General features: G+C 32.3%; 1 protein-coding gene across 1 annotated transcript in view; it reads right to left on the bottom strand.

Moving 5' to 3' along the window:
* Positions 1-20114, bottom strand: part of Grik2 (glutamate ionotropic receptor kainate type subunit 2) — a 441729-nt gene that overhangs the window by 156592 nt on the left and 265023 nt on the right. The window contains exon 10 of the mRNA XM_004637451.1: positions 15290-15513. Within this exon, the coding sequence (XP_004637508.1) occupies positions 15290-15513 (224 nt within the window). The remainder of the gene's footprint in view (positions 1-15289; positions 15514-20114) is intronic.

Genomic DNA, 20114 nt, shown 5'->3' with positions numbered 1-20114 from the left:
AGAGTCATCTTAAGATGAGCCATTTAAAACTGCTACCTGGCCAGCCTGCATGAGATTAGCAAACCTGTATTTTGATAAAAATTGCTGATCGTTCCCAGACAGCATTTCTGATACCTTAAATGTCAGGTTGTGATGTTCTCGGCTCACACCTATGTTCAATTCTTATTTATCTTCCAGAGTTTTGCACTTCTGATAGATGCAATACAACTGATACAGAGCATCGACAATTATCACTGTTGTCAAATGTGTTCCTGAAACTCACAGTACAGAGGACTTCTAGGCCTATATATTCTGTGTGCATCACAAGCTAGACAAAGAAGATCCCAACAGAAAATATTAGAACTCCATTGGGAAACAGAGCTTTAAACCTAGGACTCAGATTAAAATCTACATAATTCATGTACAAACAAGTAGTTCTAATTATTTAAATATTACTACTATCTCTATTATAATAAAAATGAAAACTACCAATTATAATGTATTTCATCTTTTAAAATATGAAGCAATGTTATTAATAAAACTAACTTTCACTTCAATGAAATTATTGCTTTGAATCATAACTTGCTAGTACAAAATAGAAACCTTGTTTGGTAGCCATTCTCTAGTTTTTAAATTATTTTATAAATTTTATGCATGCAATAATCTGCTTTCTTAATCATGTGTCATTCTACTAACTTGAAAACAGAACAGGATTTTTTAACCTACTTCACCAATAAGTAGATACAAATTGATGTAAGAGCAGATCTTCTTAAGTGACACTACATTTCTTAACTATATTTAAATTATATACAAAGTATAAATAATTAAAAATTAAGAAATTATATATTTATTAAAATAATATAAAAATTTAAGGTATTAGATTAAAATAAATACTAATAAACTTATTTAAATAATGTGATACTCTCTTATGTTTCCATACATATACATCAATAAAATCAAAACTGATAGTAATTCCATGATGTACCATGAGCATAAATGTCTTGTTTCAGGGGATTTAACCAATATTGAATGTGGATGATTAAATTAAAAACATTCAATGAACCATTCAGTGAAGTAATGTTTGAAACCTCTGATTAAGCAGGTTAAATGACTGGTGCTTGTCAGAGAACATTGAATAAGACACACTGGGTCACAGAGAAACGTGGTTTCAGGACTAAAAGAGTCCAAGAATTATTGAATTATACAAACCTAATCAATTTATTTTAAGCCATTCTGGAGCCATTATTTATTAAACATAGCCTGAGAAGATAATCTAATACTTAATCCTCCTGATTTTATTAGCCATAGAATTCTTTTCCACACTAGAAACACTTTATCATCTAATGATCATAAAAGCTCTCCTAATATATACTGCGATATTTATACTCTATGAGTATTATGGGAAACACCACATTTAAATATTTGTATGTTGGCCAAAGTTGTTTATGGCATTAAATATGTGGGGGAAAATACTGATTTATCAGTATATACAACAACATTGAACATTTGTATCTTAATAGCCTTATTTTAAAAAATACTGTGATTATTCTTACTTATTTACAAAAACAACACTTGACAAATCCTTATCTCAACAATGTAAGCCAGGCTAATAAAGTACAAGTATCCAAAAACTGCAAAATATTTGAACTTCCTTTTCATATACAGTAATAAGTTTCACATACTAGAAAAGGATAATTTAAAGTAACACAAATGAAGAAAGTAAAATAGAGATGGCCATTCCCACAACAGATGACAGAGAAACAGAGAGCACCAGAAATGGGCCTTTGAAATAGAAAAATGTGAGCGTTCGACACATGTGATGAACATTACTTGGCAATTCACTAACTCCCTAAGGCAGATGCTGCAAATAATATCATTTCACTGACTTCCAAAACAATCGAGGTGGCACACCCCAGTAAAAGAAAGTTACTTTTACTGCTTCTTTTGCAGCTAGAAATACCTAAACGAAACAATGGATAAATAGAGCAACTATTTCATTCTCAAGTGAAAATGTAATAGCTATTGTCTTTTGTTCATATCCTGCCTCCTATTTTCCTGGCCCGGGACAAGACACCGTGGATGTCACTCTGCAGTGGGAACCTCTTGTTAAAGTCAAGGGACAATAAACAATATTAATGATAGTGTTCTGCAAAGATTATAGAAAACGTTACTTCTTTTAGAATTTAGGATTAAAAATTACAAGCAGTCATGATGATTACATCATGATTTCAAATTTCCAAGTAAGGAATCAAAGTTTTCTACTGTAATGACAAGAGCTCAGTAATTGAGAAAAGATCAATATTCATTCCATAAGAACATTATATAGGCTAATGTGTTCTCAATGTATTTTCTTTATTACAGAGATAACTATATGCAGTTAGTTCAGTGGTTTCAAATTATTATCATGAGCAAATTGATTAAGTGATATTTACACCAGGGAGAGCACAGCAGCATAACAGTCTTCCTGGCAGGCACAAAGTCCCAAGTTTGAGCCCCAGTACCAAAAAGAAAAGTGACATTTACTTCAAGCTTCAACTTATTCAGTTTCAATATATTACTATTAATCTTTTTAAAAGAAACTAATATTCCCGCTAACTTTTAAGGATCTATAGCTCAATATCATCTATTAACTACCATCATGCATTTTCTTTTTTTTCGTAAACAATATTAGTACAAACTTTTATTCTCATTGAACTAAGAGAAAGTAGCTGTATATCTATCCTCTCTTGAGTGTATACATATATATCTTTCTCTTTTTTCACAACAAAATGGTCCTTTATTTACACTTTTGTGAAGTTAGTGATGCATGACAGTAGGTTGCGTACCAACTGATAGTTAACCTTAACCAGACAGGATGTTTCTCAGGAGTGAGGTAGCTTGTTTGTTTTAGGCTCTGGGCCAAGTCCCTCCTACATGCATATGATTAATTTCCTAGCTTTGGGGCTCCCAATATATCCCCCTTCTTCGTTTTGTTTTGTCAGAGTTGGGTGTTCCTACTTTTACATTTTCTATGTCTGTAAATAAACAAGTTCTACTGGGCCTGATGCTTGTTCACTTTTATGATCAATTGCTTTTCTTTTGATTCAAATTTCTCCTTTCATACTTCTTTGAGAGTCACTTTTGCACCTATTTTTCCAGTTCTGTACATTCCATTGGTAGGTTGATATTGGCCATAGTGGGAATATTGAAACCATAAACAGGGTCAAAATTTACAAACAAAAATTTTTTTCACTACCAGAGACAATCATTAACCAAATTCTTTCATATTAGTCAACAGTACCTAATATTTATAACTGCTTTAAAGCTAACATGCTCCAGAATTCATTAGAACACAATGCTATTGTTTAATTGGTAATTTTAGCACTTAAAAAAAAGCAGTTCTACCTAGTGAAGTACAAGAATTACTAGACAAGAACATTATAATAATATGCCCCTGAGCATATTATTTAATGTGTTTGGATGGATTGGAAGAGCTTAATGAAATGAAAATGATAATTTTCACTAATCTATAATATAATTAATGACAGCAAATTGAAATTGTGAATAAATAACTAAAAACAATCATTTATGGGCCTCTTCAAAATTTAGGATTTCCTGCTAGCTCATTTTTAAAACTTTCAATTGAAGTATAAAATTAACTACATCAATAAGCTGACTCATATCCTAGGAAATATTTTTCAAATTAAGTTATAATGTTTACTATAACTTTTTTAAGTTATTCAATATGTATCATATAGTTTTTTATTGGTAGGGGCATTAAAATACCTCAGTATAATCATGCCATTGGCAGAATCTTGTAAGATTCTATTTAGGATGTTTGGAGGAAAGTAATGATATGGGTTGTCATAAATTCAGATAACTTTACAAACATCAAAGTAAAAATGAAAATTTTATACTGCACTGAAATATAGACTACATTTTTGAAATAATGCAAAAATGTATCATTTGTGTAATCCCATTAGATTGCTACCAATACCAGTTTTTCTAAAATGCCCAACTTCTCCATCGAAATAAATCAAGAGTGGCTTTAAATTGAGGATAATGCCAATGATTCACATGACTGTTGCATAAGAAAAGAGGTCTGTCCTGTGACTTTATTACATGCAGTGTTAGCTATTTCCTTGTAAATGAAGCGCCCAGCAATAAGAAGAAGAAAAGCTTCCTTTAAATAAATATGAGCATAATTTTCATTTGGAAAAAGTTAGGTCTTAGACTTACACATCAGAAGCAAGTGGTTAGCTTGCAATACACTTGCTAAGGATTTTAATAGCAGTAAGTCCTGAATGCAAAGTGAAAGGCTGACCGTGGGAGGGCCAGTCAGGTGGCCAGGTAGTGTCTAAGACTGAAAAATGAAGCAAACTATTCTTTTAAAAACTGGACACTTGGAGAGAAAGAATGTTACAAATAAGTTGGTGAAGTTAGCACTGAAAAGGTAACATTTCCAGTTTAGCGCCATTTGGACCTTTAAATGGACTTCGCTAATATGCGGTTGTCAGGATTGGACACAAATATCAAGTGAGCAACCGTAAACGTGCGAGGCACAGAAGTTCTGTTTTCATTATCTATAAATTTTAACTGAGACATTTGTTTCTAAGGAGCTTTCATAACGTTTATAATTTGTGGGCTTTCTATGTTTCCAAATAAAACTGTAAATTGTCTATTGAATATATAGACACTCTATTGTATTCCAAAATTAATCATACTTTAAAAAAAATCTTTGTATGCACTTTATATTCTGTTTAGTACATAAAACAACTGAAGTACGTTTGGAAATCATTCATGAATTTAATTTTCAGCTAAAAAATCCAAATTGATTTAAAATATCAATCCAAATTATTAAACTGTCAAAATAAATATTTTAAAAACTCTTGTCCAGTAGATTTAAAATACTATTTGTGATATCCTTTTAATTTTAAAAATGAACATTTAGCTGAAAATTAAAATAATATAAGCACTGTAAATAAATATGTATTTCAATGAGAGTCTCATTGTTACATCACAATATATAAACAAAATTTTCATTATTTTCTACTTTTTTTTTTTGTAAAATCATTTTAGTCATATCTGTTTCCAAAACATATCTTCAGTTTATCCAAGTGCTATACTTATATGGAAATACACCTCCCAGCAACACCACCCCCATTCTCAGTACCAAAAAAAGTAAGGGAAGCGGGGAAACACTTACCTAATTTTATTAAGTTAAAATAATATTCAGGTGCATATTCTGAGCCAACTTAGATGACAGTTGTAGCCCTATTCTGTTCATAATGTTTATCATGCCAGTAACATTGAAAGCCTAAAATTTCACCTTTGCTTCAAATATTAAGTTCAACGATTTAATAGGAATAACTACTATAAATTCATTCAACTCATTTTATCTTTCCAGGTTTAGTAAGAAAGACATGAGAATTAGCAATTTTTACAGGTAATTTGGAGTTACACATCTTTCCTAAAGAATAACAGTAAACTATGTCATAGAATGCCTGGGAAAAAGGAATCCAATGGCAACAAATTTCTAATACGAATGACTCTACATTTTCAGAATGTCTCTTTTTAGGCAAAGGTTAACTTGAAATATTTAAAATGTTAAGTATTAAAACTGAATGAAATGGTCTGTTCTTTCATTTATTTTACCAGTTCTGATTATATACAAAATATAGAGTATCAAGCTTTTTCTACCAAATATATTGAAAGTTGTCTACTCGGGAAATCCATTATATTTATCACTAACAGAAAAATTTTTCTCTCTATCTCTCTTTCCATGTACATATAGATAGTCAACAGGATTGATATGAAAACAATTTAACTTGAATGATGTAGTTATGTAATGAAATGTAAAAAAATTATAGCAATTAAGGTGTTGTGACATGCTCTAATGAATGAAGCTGTACTGGTTGGTGACGCTGTATCTCCTACTCATTAATTATTTGGACAGAGCATTATATTTTACTTCGTATGAAGAAATACAGTCATAAATTACCTCGAAATATTTTGTCTTTACATTTTCATTTAGTATTGATGATGTTTCTTTCATATTGATGATTTATGGAGAAAACCAAACCAAAATAGCTAGCATTTGGTCTCCAGATAATCTTAAAATATAGTTTTATTACTGTACCGCATACAGCTAGTAATTTTGTGGAAAAGAAAGTTAGAATTTCTAGAGAACTGGTTCACATGTAACCACTGTGGCCTGCTGCTTATCTCCTGCCTGCATTCTCAGCTGACTGGAAAAATTTTTTAAAAGTTTCTTATTTGCAAACTACTGAGAAAGACATACCCCTTAAGTGTAGCTAAGTAAGGTAATTTTTCAAAGTGGTAGCTGTCATTATAAAAAATATCTTGCTAATATATGCTTCAAAGACTTAGCAGAACACTTAGAAAAAACGATAACCAAAGTTCTTTTTTCTAAAATTAAAAAAGAGGAAAGTAGAAGTGACATTAACAATAGAGTTCAAGCAAACCAAATGATAAATTCTTTTTCAAAAAACGTGTTCTTTCCCTTAAAACCACCTCCATTGCAATGAAAAAAAGGCATTTAAAAATGCAACAATAATTCATGAAATAGAAAATACCTCTAATTTCATTTGGGCTCATGGTAGGAAACAGTTGCCCATGTATGTATACTTGTTTTTCATAGAAAATCATAAAGACATTCTGATGCTTATAAAAGGGACAGCAATAAATAAATCTTTCTACGGCTTTTTTTTTTTTTTTTTTTGGTGGTTCTGTGGATTGAACTCAGGACCTCTTGCTTGCCTGGCAAGTGTTTATACTACTGCACTATCTCCCCAGCTATGGTTTTCAAATAGAACCTGGCTGCTATTAACAAGCCATAAGCACTAGCTTCCTTCTTTTTCTCTTTCATGGTCTTCTCTACATTATCTAAAACTACAGAAGACTACATATAGAAGCATCTACCTTGCATAATACTTACACCAAAGAATCTGTGGTGATATGACAGCTTTAAAGCCTATTACTAACTTAGGTGTCATGTCATTAAAGGCAATAAATATCTCATTCACTTCATTTCTCAAGAAAATTGTCTTTTCAACAGAGCAGTAGTCTGATTACACCAAAATATTCAGAAAGTATAATACTTTAGTGAATACTGATTTTTCTCTTCATCTTTGTTTTGTGGGCAGACTCTACTATTTTGAAGTTTAGGGTCATAGGAAAGCTTTGACTGCTATTAGTTTGTCATGAAAATTAAAGCATTTCACAAAGAACATCATTTTTTTAAAAAATTGGCCATCTTTGGGAAGTTTAAATTCTGAAGATATTTGTTAGGTAGACTCAGAAACCTCGTAAAAGTCAAAGAAAGGACTACATTTCCAGGCATCTTTATTTTTAGAAGAAAGAAAACAAACCAAACTGGGGAAGAGACTTCCTAGAGGAGTTCCTCAGGACACTACAGCTTCAGAACATCAAAAACTGCTGCCAGAGCTACAAAACTTGAAAGAACAAGTGTATCACTTAGAAAAAATATTGGCTTTTCCCTATCTCATAAGATCTTAAAAGACTTATCAAATAATTTCTTGCATTTGAAACTATAATAAAATAAAATTAAAGGAAGGACAGAAAAATATGAAATAGAACTGAATTATCCACAACATTGTCCTTCACTTTCTGGCTTCTCAGACTGACTTCAATACTGAAAGACATACAAAGCACATGCTGGCAGTTGCCAAAGAAACTGCTGCACACTTTTTTCTGAATCTTTCAAAGGGAAAAAGTTCTTAGAAGGATGCTGCATTTCAGGAGACTGCATGCATGTGTGGGTATGCGCCGGCGTGAGCAAGTGTATGTGCTGTGTGCCAGTCTGTACTATCATATTCATAAACTTGGCATGGTGGCACACGTATGTAAACCCAGCACTGTGAGTGGCTTAGACATGAGTATGGCAAATTTGAAGCTCAAGCTTGGCAACTTAATGACATTCTGTCTATACAGAAAAAATAGGGCTGAGGAGATAGCTGAGTGGAATAAGTGCTTACCTGGCAAGCACAAGGTCTTGAGTTCAATCCCTGAAAAAAAAAAAAAAAAAAAAAAAAGAAAAAAAATAGGAAGTATTGGGAAGACAATCAGTGGGAAGCTTTGACTTCAATAATCAGTAATACCCCCCCCAAAAAAAATCACTAAGAACAATTCTTTGGTAGCAAATATAAAAGTACAATAGCATTAAAGTTCAAGTGTTTAGTATTTTCAAATTTCTTAGTCACCCTATACTAATGGTAAATTAGTATAGTTAGTTTTTGTAATTTATTGAACTAGACATCGTGTAAACCCTAATTGGACACATATCAGTGAGGATGACTATAAGCTACCAGCTGCTTACTGGCAAGATTTTATGGAGTGGACACATTTAACAATGACTAAAGAGAGAAGCAACTTTTTTGCTCTTTTTGGGAAGAGATTCAATTCTTGGAAGAGGACAGGAAAGGTACAGAAACAATTTGTTTATAGCATTTGAACAGCAAAAATGGGCTGTGAAATGCCTGTTCTCGCATTTACACTTAATTTTAACCTACCAATCAAATATAATAATTTGGTATATGTGGATGTAGCTCAGAGGTGTGGAGCTAGTCTTAGTTTGGGTGTGGGGGAGGGACACAGGACAAACAGGGTATGAGGAAGGGACAAAGGGAAGGATATATGTAGGTATCAAAGATATTCAAATATAATTATTCTTAAGAAATGCCAACAAGTGCTTGATTATAGAAATGACAGCAAAAGCACTTTAATCTTACCTCAGTCAATTTTTCCTCAAATATTTTATTCTTGTCAATGTCTAGCATAATTATAAAATTGAGTGGTGAAAAATACACTTATTTTTTTCTTCTGATTATTGTAATTTTTTCCCTCTAGTTAGATAATTTCAATCAATGTCCCTCATGCCTGATTTATCTAAATATCATCTTCACCATCGATAAAAAAACAAAAACAAGCAAATAAAAAAGCTCACTGATTATATTTAGTTGCAACTATTCATTCTACCGTGACAAAATAATCCATCCCCCCACCCTGGGTTAGTGACTTTATGTCTACTTCACAGCTATGAGCATTACCAAAACACTAAAAGTAAAGAGATACATTATTTCATAATTGATTTAACAATAAAATTGAGGAAAAAAATGCTTAATGTAGAAGAGGTCTCAATACCTCTGGAAACATTTCATCCATAGTTTAAAAGTGCACTGTTTTCATGCATTTTGCCTTTTAGGTTCATTATTTGGCCAAGTTTTTTAATCCATAATCAACTGTATCTATCATTTTCATAAGTGTAAAAGACATATTAGCAGAGTACCACTTACTTAAAACCAAATTTTCAGTAAATTCTAAGAGAACTGCTAAATGGAAACAGAAGTAACAAACGGACTTTCTGGCAATTTACTTAAAAAAAACAAGACATTGAAAATAAAAGTGAAATCCATTTAAGATTATGTTATACAAATGAAAAAACTGAACTGCTCTTCTGAATAAAGAGGGCAAGCCTTTGGAATAGGCTCACAACAAAGGGGCGTTTCCCTCTGACGGGACACCAGTCCTTCGGACAGCAGGCTACTTCAACACCAAACATCTCACCAAAGCAGTTATCCATTTCTGAGCACACAATAAGTCATTGCCGCCCTTCATTCATTGTAGATGAAAGGTCACTCATCTCTGTGACAGGACTATAAAAGCTATTGCAGACTAGTCTGGAGTCAAGATCAAGGTTGTTGATGCGATCACTTTGGACATAGTTTTCCAAAGTCTCTAAATAAGGGAATAGGCATATCATCACAAGACCACAGGTCCTGCGTGAACCAAAACATAAGTGAAGACAGCCTCCCTGGTCACTGTAACAATAAATGGTTAAGTAGATTCTGTAGAGACCATCATTTGATGCCTGATCCAATAACATAATGGGTAATAGTCAAATATTCTAAGTCATTCTAAATTTTAATTTAAAAAAACCCAAGAGAAACATGTATTTTAACATATAAAACACTAATATGATATGTTTAACTTGCTAGCTATTTTGTTTTATTCTAGTAAAGAGTAGAATCCTTAATATTGTTTAGTTTCTTTTATTCTTTCCTCTGACCATATTCATTTAAGTAGCTTGAAATTTGTTGTGTTCTTAGAAAAATTTGCATAGTATTCTTCTTCTTTTGACTTTACTTGTATTTTATTTTAAAACATTAATGTAAGAATAAAATATGCAATATTTTTCTAAGTTTAGTGAATAGTGGTTAATGTTACATCAATCCTGTTTGGAGGGACACAAGCATACCATTATTCCTTCATCCTTGGTCATACCATTCTAATTTCATCTCTGTATAATATCAAGCACCCTAAAACAAAATTTTTATTCTGAATTTCAACCCAGCTCTGGTGATCATGGAGACATCTATGATTAAAAGAAAGAAAAATCATCTAATATTTATGGGAATTTAAATAGACTCGTCTATAAATGGGTAGAAATTTATCCTTCCTGCAGTATACGAAATATTTGAAGCAAGGTGAAAATTGCATCTTATCAGTATAACGGGTGGGTGCCCTAATCAGCCTTTTATATGACTACCTGTCTTCTTTATAATAATATACCTGGGTCAAAGAAAAAGAAAGAAAGGGAAAAAGATTTAGGGAAAATATAAGCGTAAGTCTGTCATGGACAAAACTTCTATCAATCTGTCTATCAGACAAGAACTATTGTTAGGCTCCTTGAGAAAAAGCCATTTTTTTAAATCTATAATGCACTACCCCAGGCTCATTTGTGTGGACAAATGAGTTCTCAGATAATTCATATAAGCATGCCAGTTCTGTCATTATGCTATAAATGAAACGTGACTGCATGTAAGAGACCAATACCAGGACTATAAGTAACACTATGTATTTTTCTTAATACTGATTAAAGCTATTGATACCATTTTTAATTTTTCTTACATGTTTCTTACAAAAGAGTGAGAAGATTATTTAAAGAGAATCACCATAATTTTTTTCTGTTAAAAAGAGCTGCAAAAACATGAATTCTAGTCATTGATATTAGTTCTTAATTTGTCATGAAAGAACAATAAGTTTTAAATTTAGTAGTGTAATAGGTGACAATCTGCTTCATATGTATTTATTTTATATTTCTGTGTTTCTCTCCAATGATATATATATATATATATATATATATATATGTCAAACAATGCAGGACAAAATGTGTTTAATTTATATAGCAATAATAAAAAGCATAGAATAACTAGAAAATAATTATATAATTTTATTCATGGCCAATAAAGATCTACTATGAGGTATATGAGTGATTGTGAGTTTTTAATGAAAATTACAGGTCCAGTCATATTCTTGGATTCAGCATCTAATGTAATTCTTATTAGAATATAGGTACTTAACAAATATTTATTTACTAAATTTATGAATAAGTGAGAGTCAAATTTTGAATGTTTTGCAGGTATTCCAAAATTAGTGCTTCCTAGAGACATAATGCATATTTGAGTGAATAAATGATGGAATAATTAAAGTGAAACCTGAAAATGTTCTGAAGTTGGAGCTTAGTAGCTAGAAAGATAGAGATTAACTATGACAAGAACAGTACCAGCTAATATTCAAAATTAAAACTAACAGCAATTAAGAATTTCAGCTACTTTTAAATCATTTGTTATATTTCCCTTTGCAAGTGTTTTCTTTTCTTAATCTTTTTATTTATTTGTTTATGTACTTATTTGGTATGGGGTCTCACTACACAGCTCGAGTCATAATGATCCTTCTGTCTCAGTCTCCCCAGCACTGGGATTAGAGGCGTGTGCCACTACTCCTGATTTCAGTGGTCAGCTCAGTGTGACGGGGTTCTGTGCTGGCACAGCATGTGGTACCGAACCCGGGTCCTTGCCTTGCCAGGCAGGTGCTGAGACCACCAACCTATCTCCTCAACTCCAATAAATCATTTTCATTCCTAAAAAGTTATTACAAAATTGTCTAAAATTCAATGTTACATAATGCATTAATTTATAAAACGAATTTTGTCATTGGGGTTGTAGTCATTTTAGATCTTTTGTTCTATGTTTATTAAAGGAGAAGGAAGAAAGAATAAAGAAAGAAATATGTGTATACACAAGATAAGATAATTACACAGTTAATTTCTCTTAGTGCACTGAAATGAAAGGTTTGTACTAATATTGTTTTGACAAGGGTTCATGCCTATATCTTGTAGTATGAATAACTACGATGAAGATAACAATATGCAATGCAGTTTTCACTGTTACTCTCCTTTTTGCCTGTTCTGAAACTGCTCTATTGTTATTTTATCTCTTTACAATAAAAAATAAATTAAATTTTAATAAAAAGAAAAACAGATAAAAGTTGTATATATAGGAATATTTTTAAAAAGTAAAAGGAGACACAGAGTTAAACATTTTTTATCTTTCTTTGGCATCGTCATAGAGATAAAGAATAGCTGAATATATTTGCTCACGCCTATAATCCTAGCACTCAAACTGAGGCACGGGGACCACCAGGAGTTTGAGCCTAGCCTGGGGTACATGGTGAGTTCAAGGCCAGCCTGAACTACATTGTGAGTTCAAAGCCAGGCTGCACTACATAGTGAGACTAAGTCTCAAACAACAAAACACAGCAAAATAAAACAATTCCCCTGTCATAAAACAAGCAGTGGTGTCAGTGATTTTGTTGTAAAACTTTATATGACACAAAACATGACTTTTATAAAAACGTAAAACTAAACTTCTACATTTACTTTAAGTTCTAAGAAATATGATGATTCCATTTTCAAGGCAATTATTTTCTGCAATCGACACTTGAACATTTTATGTACATTTGCATCTTATTAATTTCTTTCATAATTAATACCATGTCAGAATGGGCTTTAGCTACACATATTCATTTAAGTTTGGAGGTTTAGGTTAGGATTTAATTTCAGTATACTGAAAGCCCTTTCCTCTACTATAAATTTTTAATTTTGAAATTTTTAATCTTATTTTAATATAAATAACTGGACAAAATATTCTGATAGAATATGGAGAGTTGTAATACATTCATTCCTATAGCTATGTATTACTTTAACAAGAATATAATGTTTAATCTAGTATATGTTTTAGAAATTATTACATAATAGGGTATTTGGTACTATGACAATAAATAAGGGTTTTACATTTTTCAAATCATTGTGTGTGCTTGTTGTATTTTACTTGGTACAGGAATCAAACGCAGGACTTTCTCTTTGCTGACAGGCACTGTGATACTGGGCTATCTCCCCAGCCCAAGAGAGCTCATTTTTACATTGTTAAATAAGAAACTACAATAAGATCTTTACAAGTCCATTCATTTAATAACTAATGTCAAATTATAACAGAAGCATTCTAAGATTTAAATAATATGCCAGTGAATTTATGTTTTCAATTTGAATGCAGGGAGTTAACTCAGAAATCTCTTAGGACCTTCTTTTCTAGGATATAGAAATAGGTATCAGTGAAGATATGCTACCTGGGAATTTTAGTGAATTTAACTAAGAAGAATATGTACACATGCAGACATCAGGAACAGTTTCTTCTATAATGTGGAGATTTAATTTTTATGTGTAGTCCATGCACCAGCTGAACAGTTCTAAGACCCATCGCAGTGCTTAAGCTGAGCTCCTGAACTCATTTTGTTGAACACATATAAAATAGGTGGCTTGTGTTCTTCACTATAAAAAGATGAAATTGGCCCAGAGATATTTAAAAAAATGTGGACCCTGTTTATTTTAAAGATAAGAAAAAGTTGAGCTAAAAATTATGAACTTCACACTTTAAATTCTCATTTTTAGAAGAAGAACTCAAAATTTTAAGGAAAACTTTATCAGGCACTATCATGGAGTTTTAAAATGCTATATAACTACACGGTTTCAATATATATTTTCAGATGAATATAAATGCTATTATCTGAGCTACTTGAAACAAAATCTGAACCTACTAGATAAAAAATGATAAATTTATGTAATACCTGTATATAAATACATCAAAATATTAAAATTTTTAAAATATGTTAATAGATTTACAATACGCTAAATGTAAAAATATATATAACTGATTTCATTTCCTTTTATAGTGAATGAAATATAATTACTTTTCATGAGTAGAAAATATATACATATATATTGAGACAGATTGTTGCTGTGTAGTTCAGGCTGGCCTTAAACTCATTATGGAGCCTAGTCTGTCCCAAATTTGTGATGATCCTCTCCTCAGCTTCCTGAGTACTAGGATTACAGGCATGTGTGTCATGCCTGGTTTATGATAAGGAAAAATATTTAACTTTATTATAAAGAGAATAAATTCAAGGACAGATAAATATCCTCACTGATTAATTTATCAAAAGAACTCTGTATGTCATTAAACATTGTTTATTTGATTTTTATTATAAAATGGCAAAACTTGGAGGTGTACATTGTAAGAATTTTTATGAACATGAAAAAATTATACGTAGGTAAAAATTTATATTTGGCTCATCTATGCATCTGATATTTAATAGAATACAAAAGTGCAGTGAACACAGTGAGCTTGGAGCCTTCAATCTCCTCAGATCTACAATAGAGATACGAGGCCTGAGGGCTGATGCTTATCTTAGGGCCATATTGAAAGGATCTAGGAAATGAAAGTTTGATAGTGAGGTAAAATAAGTGAAAATGTTTATAAATTTCCACCTCCAAAAGCAATAAAGAAGAAAAAGTCAGCATACACTGAGATATATCATAGATCATAGAGGCCATTATAAAGGTATAAAATTGTATTTTTCAAGTAGACATTGGTTTTCTGATGTTATGACTGGAAAAGTATAGCTGCCAATGATAATAAGTAATATTTGTATTGATATGCTTATTTTGTGAAGAGTGAGAAATTTTATTTATATTTTAATATTAGAGTCCTTATGTTAAATTAGACAGTTCCTTTAGAAAGGACTCCTTTTATATATTGCTATTTGTTTTTGTCTTATTAATTAATCAAAACATGCTTGTGTGGTTCTGAAGACCCCCTCGAAGTGAAGAAGTTACTCTTTACCATAGTAACTGGTGCTGCCTTGAGATGCTAATTAATAGTACACTTTAGCATATTTATAGCTTATTGACAAAACCAGCATGCTTTCTGCCCCGAAGAGGCAACAGATTTCATTTGTAAGTGGATGTACGGATAACCTTCTTAAAAGCTTCTGATTCTCCAGCACCCGATGGGAAATAAAGAACGAAAGTAAAATTGATTGTGACTTTTGACAATTATTAGTTAGAAAAAGGAGGTAACAATTGCCAAAACAATCACAAAAGTGAGCATGTTACCTGGCTATGACAAAGAGCACACAACTGACACCCAAGTAAGCCAGCAGAATATACATCCAGATATCAGGGGAGAGAGGATTCAGGAAGGAGAAGACGCCTGGGTTTGTACCATTGGGCTTGCGGTACAAAATACTTATTCCAAGGGTCATAAAGGGCTTGGAGAAGTCGATGACCTTCTCTCGAACATAGGTAATAGCCAGTGGAGCAACGGCAAGGTCAGCTTTCTGTAGAGAGACACAAAAGAAAAATTGCTGCTAAGTGAAAGTGAAAAGGAAGTAAATAAATCAAGCGTTTATAACAGAGAATTATTTCAAAATTTAAAGTACTCTTCCACTCTGAAGAGCAGCATCTGATTTACTCTGCTACTTCTTTCTGTTTGCTTCAGTGCTGACATATCAGCATTTATGGTAACTACATAGCAGAAGAAAATTAAAAAAAAAAACTGAAAAACTTTATGCTTAATACATAAATTATTATGTAACTGAGCCTTTCATAGTTACTTTTAAGCTTGAAACATTCACTTAATATCAACTAAAATTTTACTACATATATTGGTCAAATTCTACTTGCAGAAATAACTACATCAGATGATCAGGGAAAACAAGAAACATTTTTATAGGGCCAGGTGCCTGCTTAGGCAGGCACAGAGACTGGGGTTTGGTTCCTGGCCTGCCAAGCCAGCCCCACTCCTGGGGCACACTGAGAGGGCAACTGAGGCTGGGCGTGGTAGCAAGCACCTCTACTCCCAGACCTTGGGAGGCTGAAAACAGGAGGATCACTACGAGTCGGAGCTGTGTAGTAAGACCCTGTAGACCCTGTACTAAATACATTTTAAAAAAAGAAAAAAAGAAACATTTTTGTGATTTTGAAAGCCTCAAAACCTGGAATTAAAAAGTTGTAGACTTTAAATAGTTAAAAACATCTTTAAAATCACTTTAATGTGATTGTTTACTGAGCTTTGTTCCTATCCCTCTAATTTGTTTTTTATTATTTAATGAAAATCCTTGCAGCTTTGCCTAAATCACATTAGGAAATGAGTTTTTCAATTTTCACAAACTTGCTAATTTTTCACGGTAGCTTAAATATGTTAAATTAGTAATGCTTTTTAGTTACTACGTTATAACCATCTGTCATAGATGAATTTATGCTCTAATATATTACGAGAAGTAATTATATTTTAGAGTAACAAAAGCATCTATGGTGAGAGACTACATTGCTACAGTCCCTTTATTTTGGATAAACAAAAGGTTTCAGAATGAATTCCAATTTTAAAAAGCAACAAAAGAATAAAAGTATAAAATGAACCACCTTATCTTTCCTTTTGTCTTAAGCATTGTTGAAGGACTTACGAAAGAAACATTTTTAAGATGATACATTTGTTGGCAAGTAATACCCTATATTTATGTGTCTTTGCGTGTCGGTGGTTTGTGGGAAGGCACTCAGGTGTGTGGAGAGACTATCTTTGGGAATTGTAATAGATAAAACCATATTTCTGAAAACTAAAAAAAATGTTTTCAAGGTCCTGAGAAATAGGACATTATATTTCGTAGTCATAAGTCAGGGAAAATATCAAGAATAATGCTTGCTAAAATTTCTTCATGAACTTGCTCTGCAGGTACTATATTGGGAATGTCACATAGGCTGTCATATTTAATCTTCACACACAGTCTTAGTGCTATTTCCTTTTTCAGAAAAAGAAGCTGAAAGAGGGCTGAGGAGATAGCTCAGTGGAATAAGTGCTTGCCTGGCAAGCACAGGGTCCTGAGTTCAATCTCTGGGTACTGCAGAAAAATAAAAAGTAAAAAAAGAAAGAAAGAAACTGAAATCTTCAGAAGTTAGAAAATGTGTTTACTGTAATAAAGCTAATGACAGAAAATGTCAGAGTTTCTGACTTAGAATTTAAACATGCCACGAGTTATAGAAACCAGTGAAGGAATTGTGCAAAAGGTGCTCATCCACTCATTCATGCATGCATGCACTCATTCCTGCACTCGTGAAAGAGATTTATAGGGCAAAGGAAAATATTCAGAAGCAAGGCTGATAAGCGATAGAAATTTAGGAGGTCAATACAAAGATCAGGCAGGCCAGTGTTTTTCCATAGAAAGGAGGAAGGCAGAAAGAAGTAGAACAGCTTGAAAGAGGAGGTAATTGTGTTAGAAAAAGAAAGTAGTAATTTAAGAATACAAATCCCAGGTAAGAATATACACAATAAGATACAGTGACTTGGTCCAGTTTTGAAGGTTGGAGATACAGTGCTGTTCAACTATGCGCCACTTCACTCTGGCCCTTATCTCTTCTTGAGAACAAAGAAGGAAAATGTCATCACAAATAAGCATAGAAATTAAGGTGCTTTAAATTAGTAAGCTTTTTTAATTGACAAAAGTATATATGTTTTTGTGTATAACATCATCATGTACATATATTCATATGTATGCATATACACACGTATGTCAAATACTTATATTATTTGACATATGCATATATTTGCTATGGAGCAATTAAATCTATCTAGTTAACTTATGTATTATCTCACACACATAGTGGTAATTTTTATGGTGAGAATGTTTAAGTTTTTATTAATTCATCCTCTTTGTATATGTGGGATCTATAAAGTTGGTATCCCTGAGGCAGAGATCAGAATGGTGGTTACCAGGAGCTGTTGGTGGTATGGGAGGTGAGGGTGCCACAGAGGGGTGCGAAGATGCACATCAAAGGATAGACACTTTTGGTTAAGAAGAAGAATAAGTTCAGGAAATATAGTATCCAATGGTGACATTGGTTAATCACACTATTTAAATGATAACATTTTAAATTGTCATATTTATCCACAAATGTATAAAACAATTCAAATAATAATGAAGCAACCCAATACATTATTCCAAAAAGTTGTTCTCTTTGGGTACATTATATCAGAATTGACTGCACTACATGTATAAGACTTCAAGGTTACTTAATTTTGCCTCCCCAAAAAAGGTTTATCACAAACATGAAATGAAAAAGACAAAAATTAATAGTAAAATATCATCATGCATAAGTCATTAATAACAAAATATTCAAGTAGATCACTTGATATATTAAACACATAAATAAACTGATAATTTAGTCATATCATCAAGTATCATTCAATTGTAAAAAAGAAATGAGCTAGCAAGCCATAAAAAGAAACTTAAATGCATATCATTGTTCATTGAACGGCATCAGTCTGAAAGGCCTACACAGCCTAAACCTAACTCTATGACATTCTAGAAAAGCTAACATTAAAGAACAGGAAACATATCCAGTGGCAGCCTAGGAGAGGCAGAGAGAATGATGGACATGCAGGCTGCAGAACATGGTTAAGACACTGGACAAATTTTGCAGAATGTTGCAATCGAGGCAGTGAAGAGTCCTACATTGATGGACTTCAATGAAGGTTCCTAAAGGGTAACAGACACACTGACTTCATGCAAGATGGTAATAACAGGGAAGCTGCACAGCAAGTGGGAAGGAAGAAGCAATGTAAAACTACTTCCTATATAATTTTTCTATAAGCTTCAAATTTCCCTAGAAAATAGATGATGCTGATTTTTAAGTATAATTTTATGACAACTTTATTTAGTGTGTCTTAATGTATATTGATCAACTGGTTAAAGTTTAATTATGATTAATAGTTAAACATACAAAATTGACCAAGCACTATTAAAATATTAACCAACTATTAAAAATAGTTTTTAATTACGTAAGATGTATTTTTCAATCCATTTAAGAAACCAATCTCAGAAAACAAGGAGCAGTAACTGAGAACATTTATTTATACCAAGTAGCACCCTCTACCCATAAAATCCAGCTTCATTACATGTCTATTAATAAAATAATTGTGAAAGCTAATCAAAATATTGTTAGATTAAAGGTGTTCATAATGATAGCTGTGGTATTTTCCTATTAAGTGTTGTGTTATTATAGACAGCAGTTTGAGAAAAAAATCTAATGGTACAATTTAATAATCTACGAACATATTATCTCTGTAGATAAATGTTAATAACTTAATGAAAATAGGCTTAGCAGTTGATTTCTGATTTCAAAGACTATAGTCTTGCACAAGACAAAACCAGTGGACAAGAAGCCTTCACCAAACAAAAATACTGGAGTTTTCATATGAAACAAGGAGTCTGAGCTGGCCAAGCCCTGAACTGGAAGTGTTACAAGCAGAAAGAGAAAAGAGTATCACAGGAAAAGCGAGTGTTCGTTGCATCTTTTACGGAACAACGGTGTGCTGCATTCTTTGATCCTGTCACTCCCACAAACCCTCACCAGAGCTCTGCCATATTGGTCATGTGACTACTTCTGTACACATAAAAGACCCCAGAACAGTCAACATGAAACATGATTTTAAGAAAATACAGCCCCCAAATGACTGTTGCACCCGTTTCCTAGGATGTTTCTGCCTTATCATTAAATACATCTCTATATTGGCCTGTTATACTCATTCACTATTTCCTTGACCCAAATGATTATTCATTTCTTTCCCTTTTCAAATTCTATACATGTCTGTGGGGCTATATTCCCTCCACTGCAGCCACACCTTAATATTTTATCCAGTATTTGTCATTTTAGATAGATAGATAGATAGATAGATAGATAGATAGATAAAATTTATATTTATATATTTATATTCAGTCAGAACAAAACATGTAACAATGTCTTTTTTGTCATTTCTAATTATATCCTGTGTAAATCAGCTAAAAGGATATGAGCAATTTAAACGTCCATACGATTATACTTGTGTTTTCTCTGTTACTATGAGAATAGAAACACTTTGTAACCTGAATGTACTTCCTTCTATCAA

Source organism: Octodon degus, unplaced genomic scaffold (genome assembly GCF_000260255.1).
Source record: "Octodon degus isolate 3935 unplaced genomic scaffold, OctDeg1.0 scaffold00090, whole genome shotgun sequence".
Taxonomy (NCBI): domain Eukaryota; kingdom Metazoa; phylum Chordata; class Mammalia; order Rodentia; family Octodontidae; genus Octodon; species Octodon degus.
This window is presented reverse-complemented; position numbering and strand designations above follow the sequence as displayed.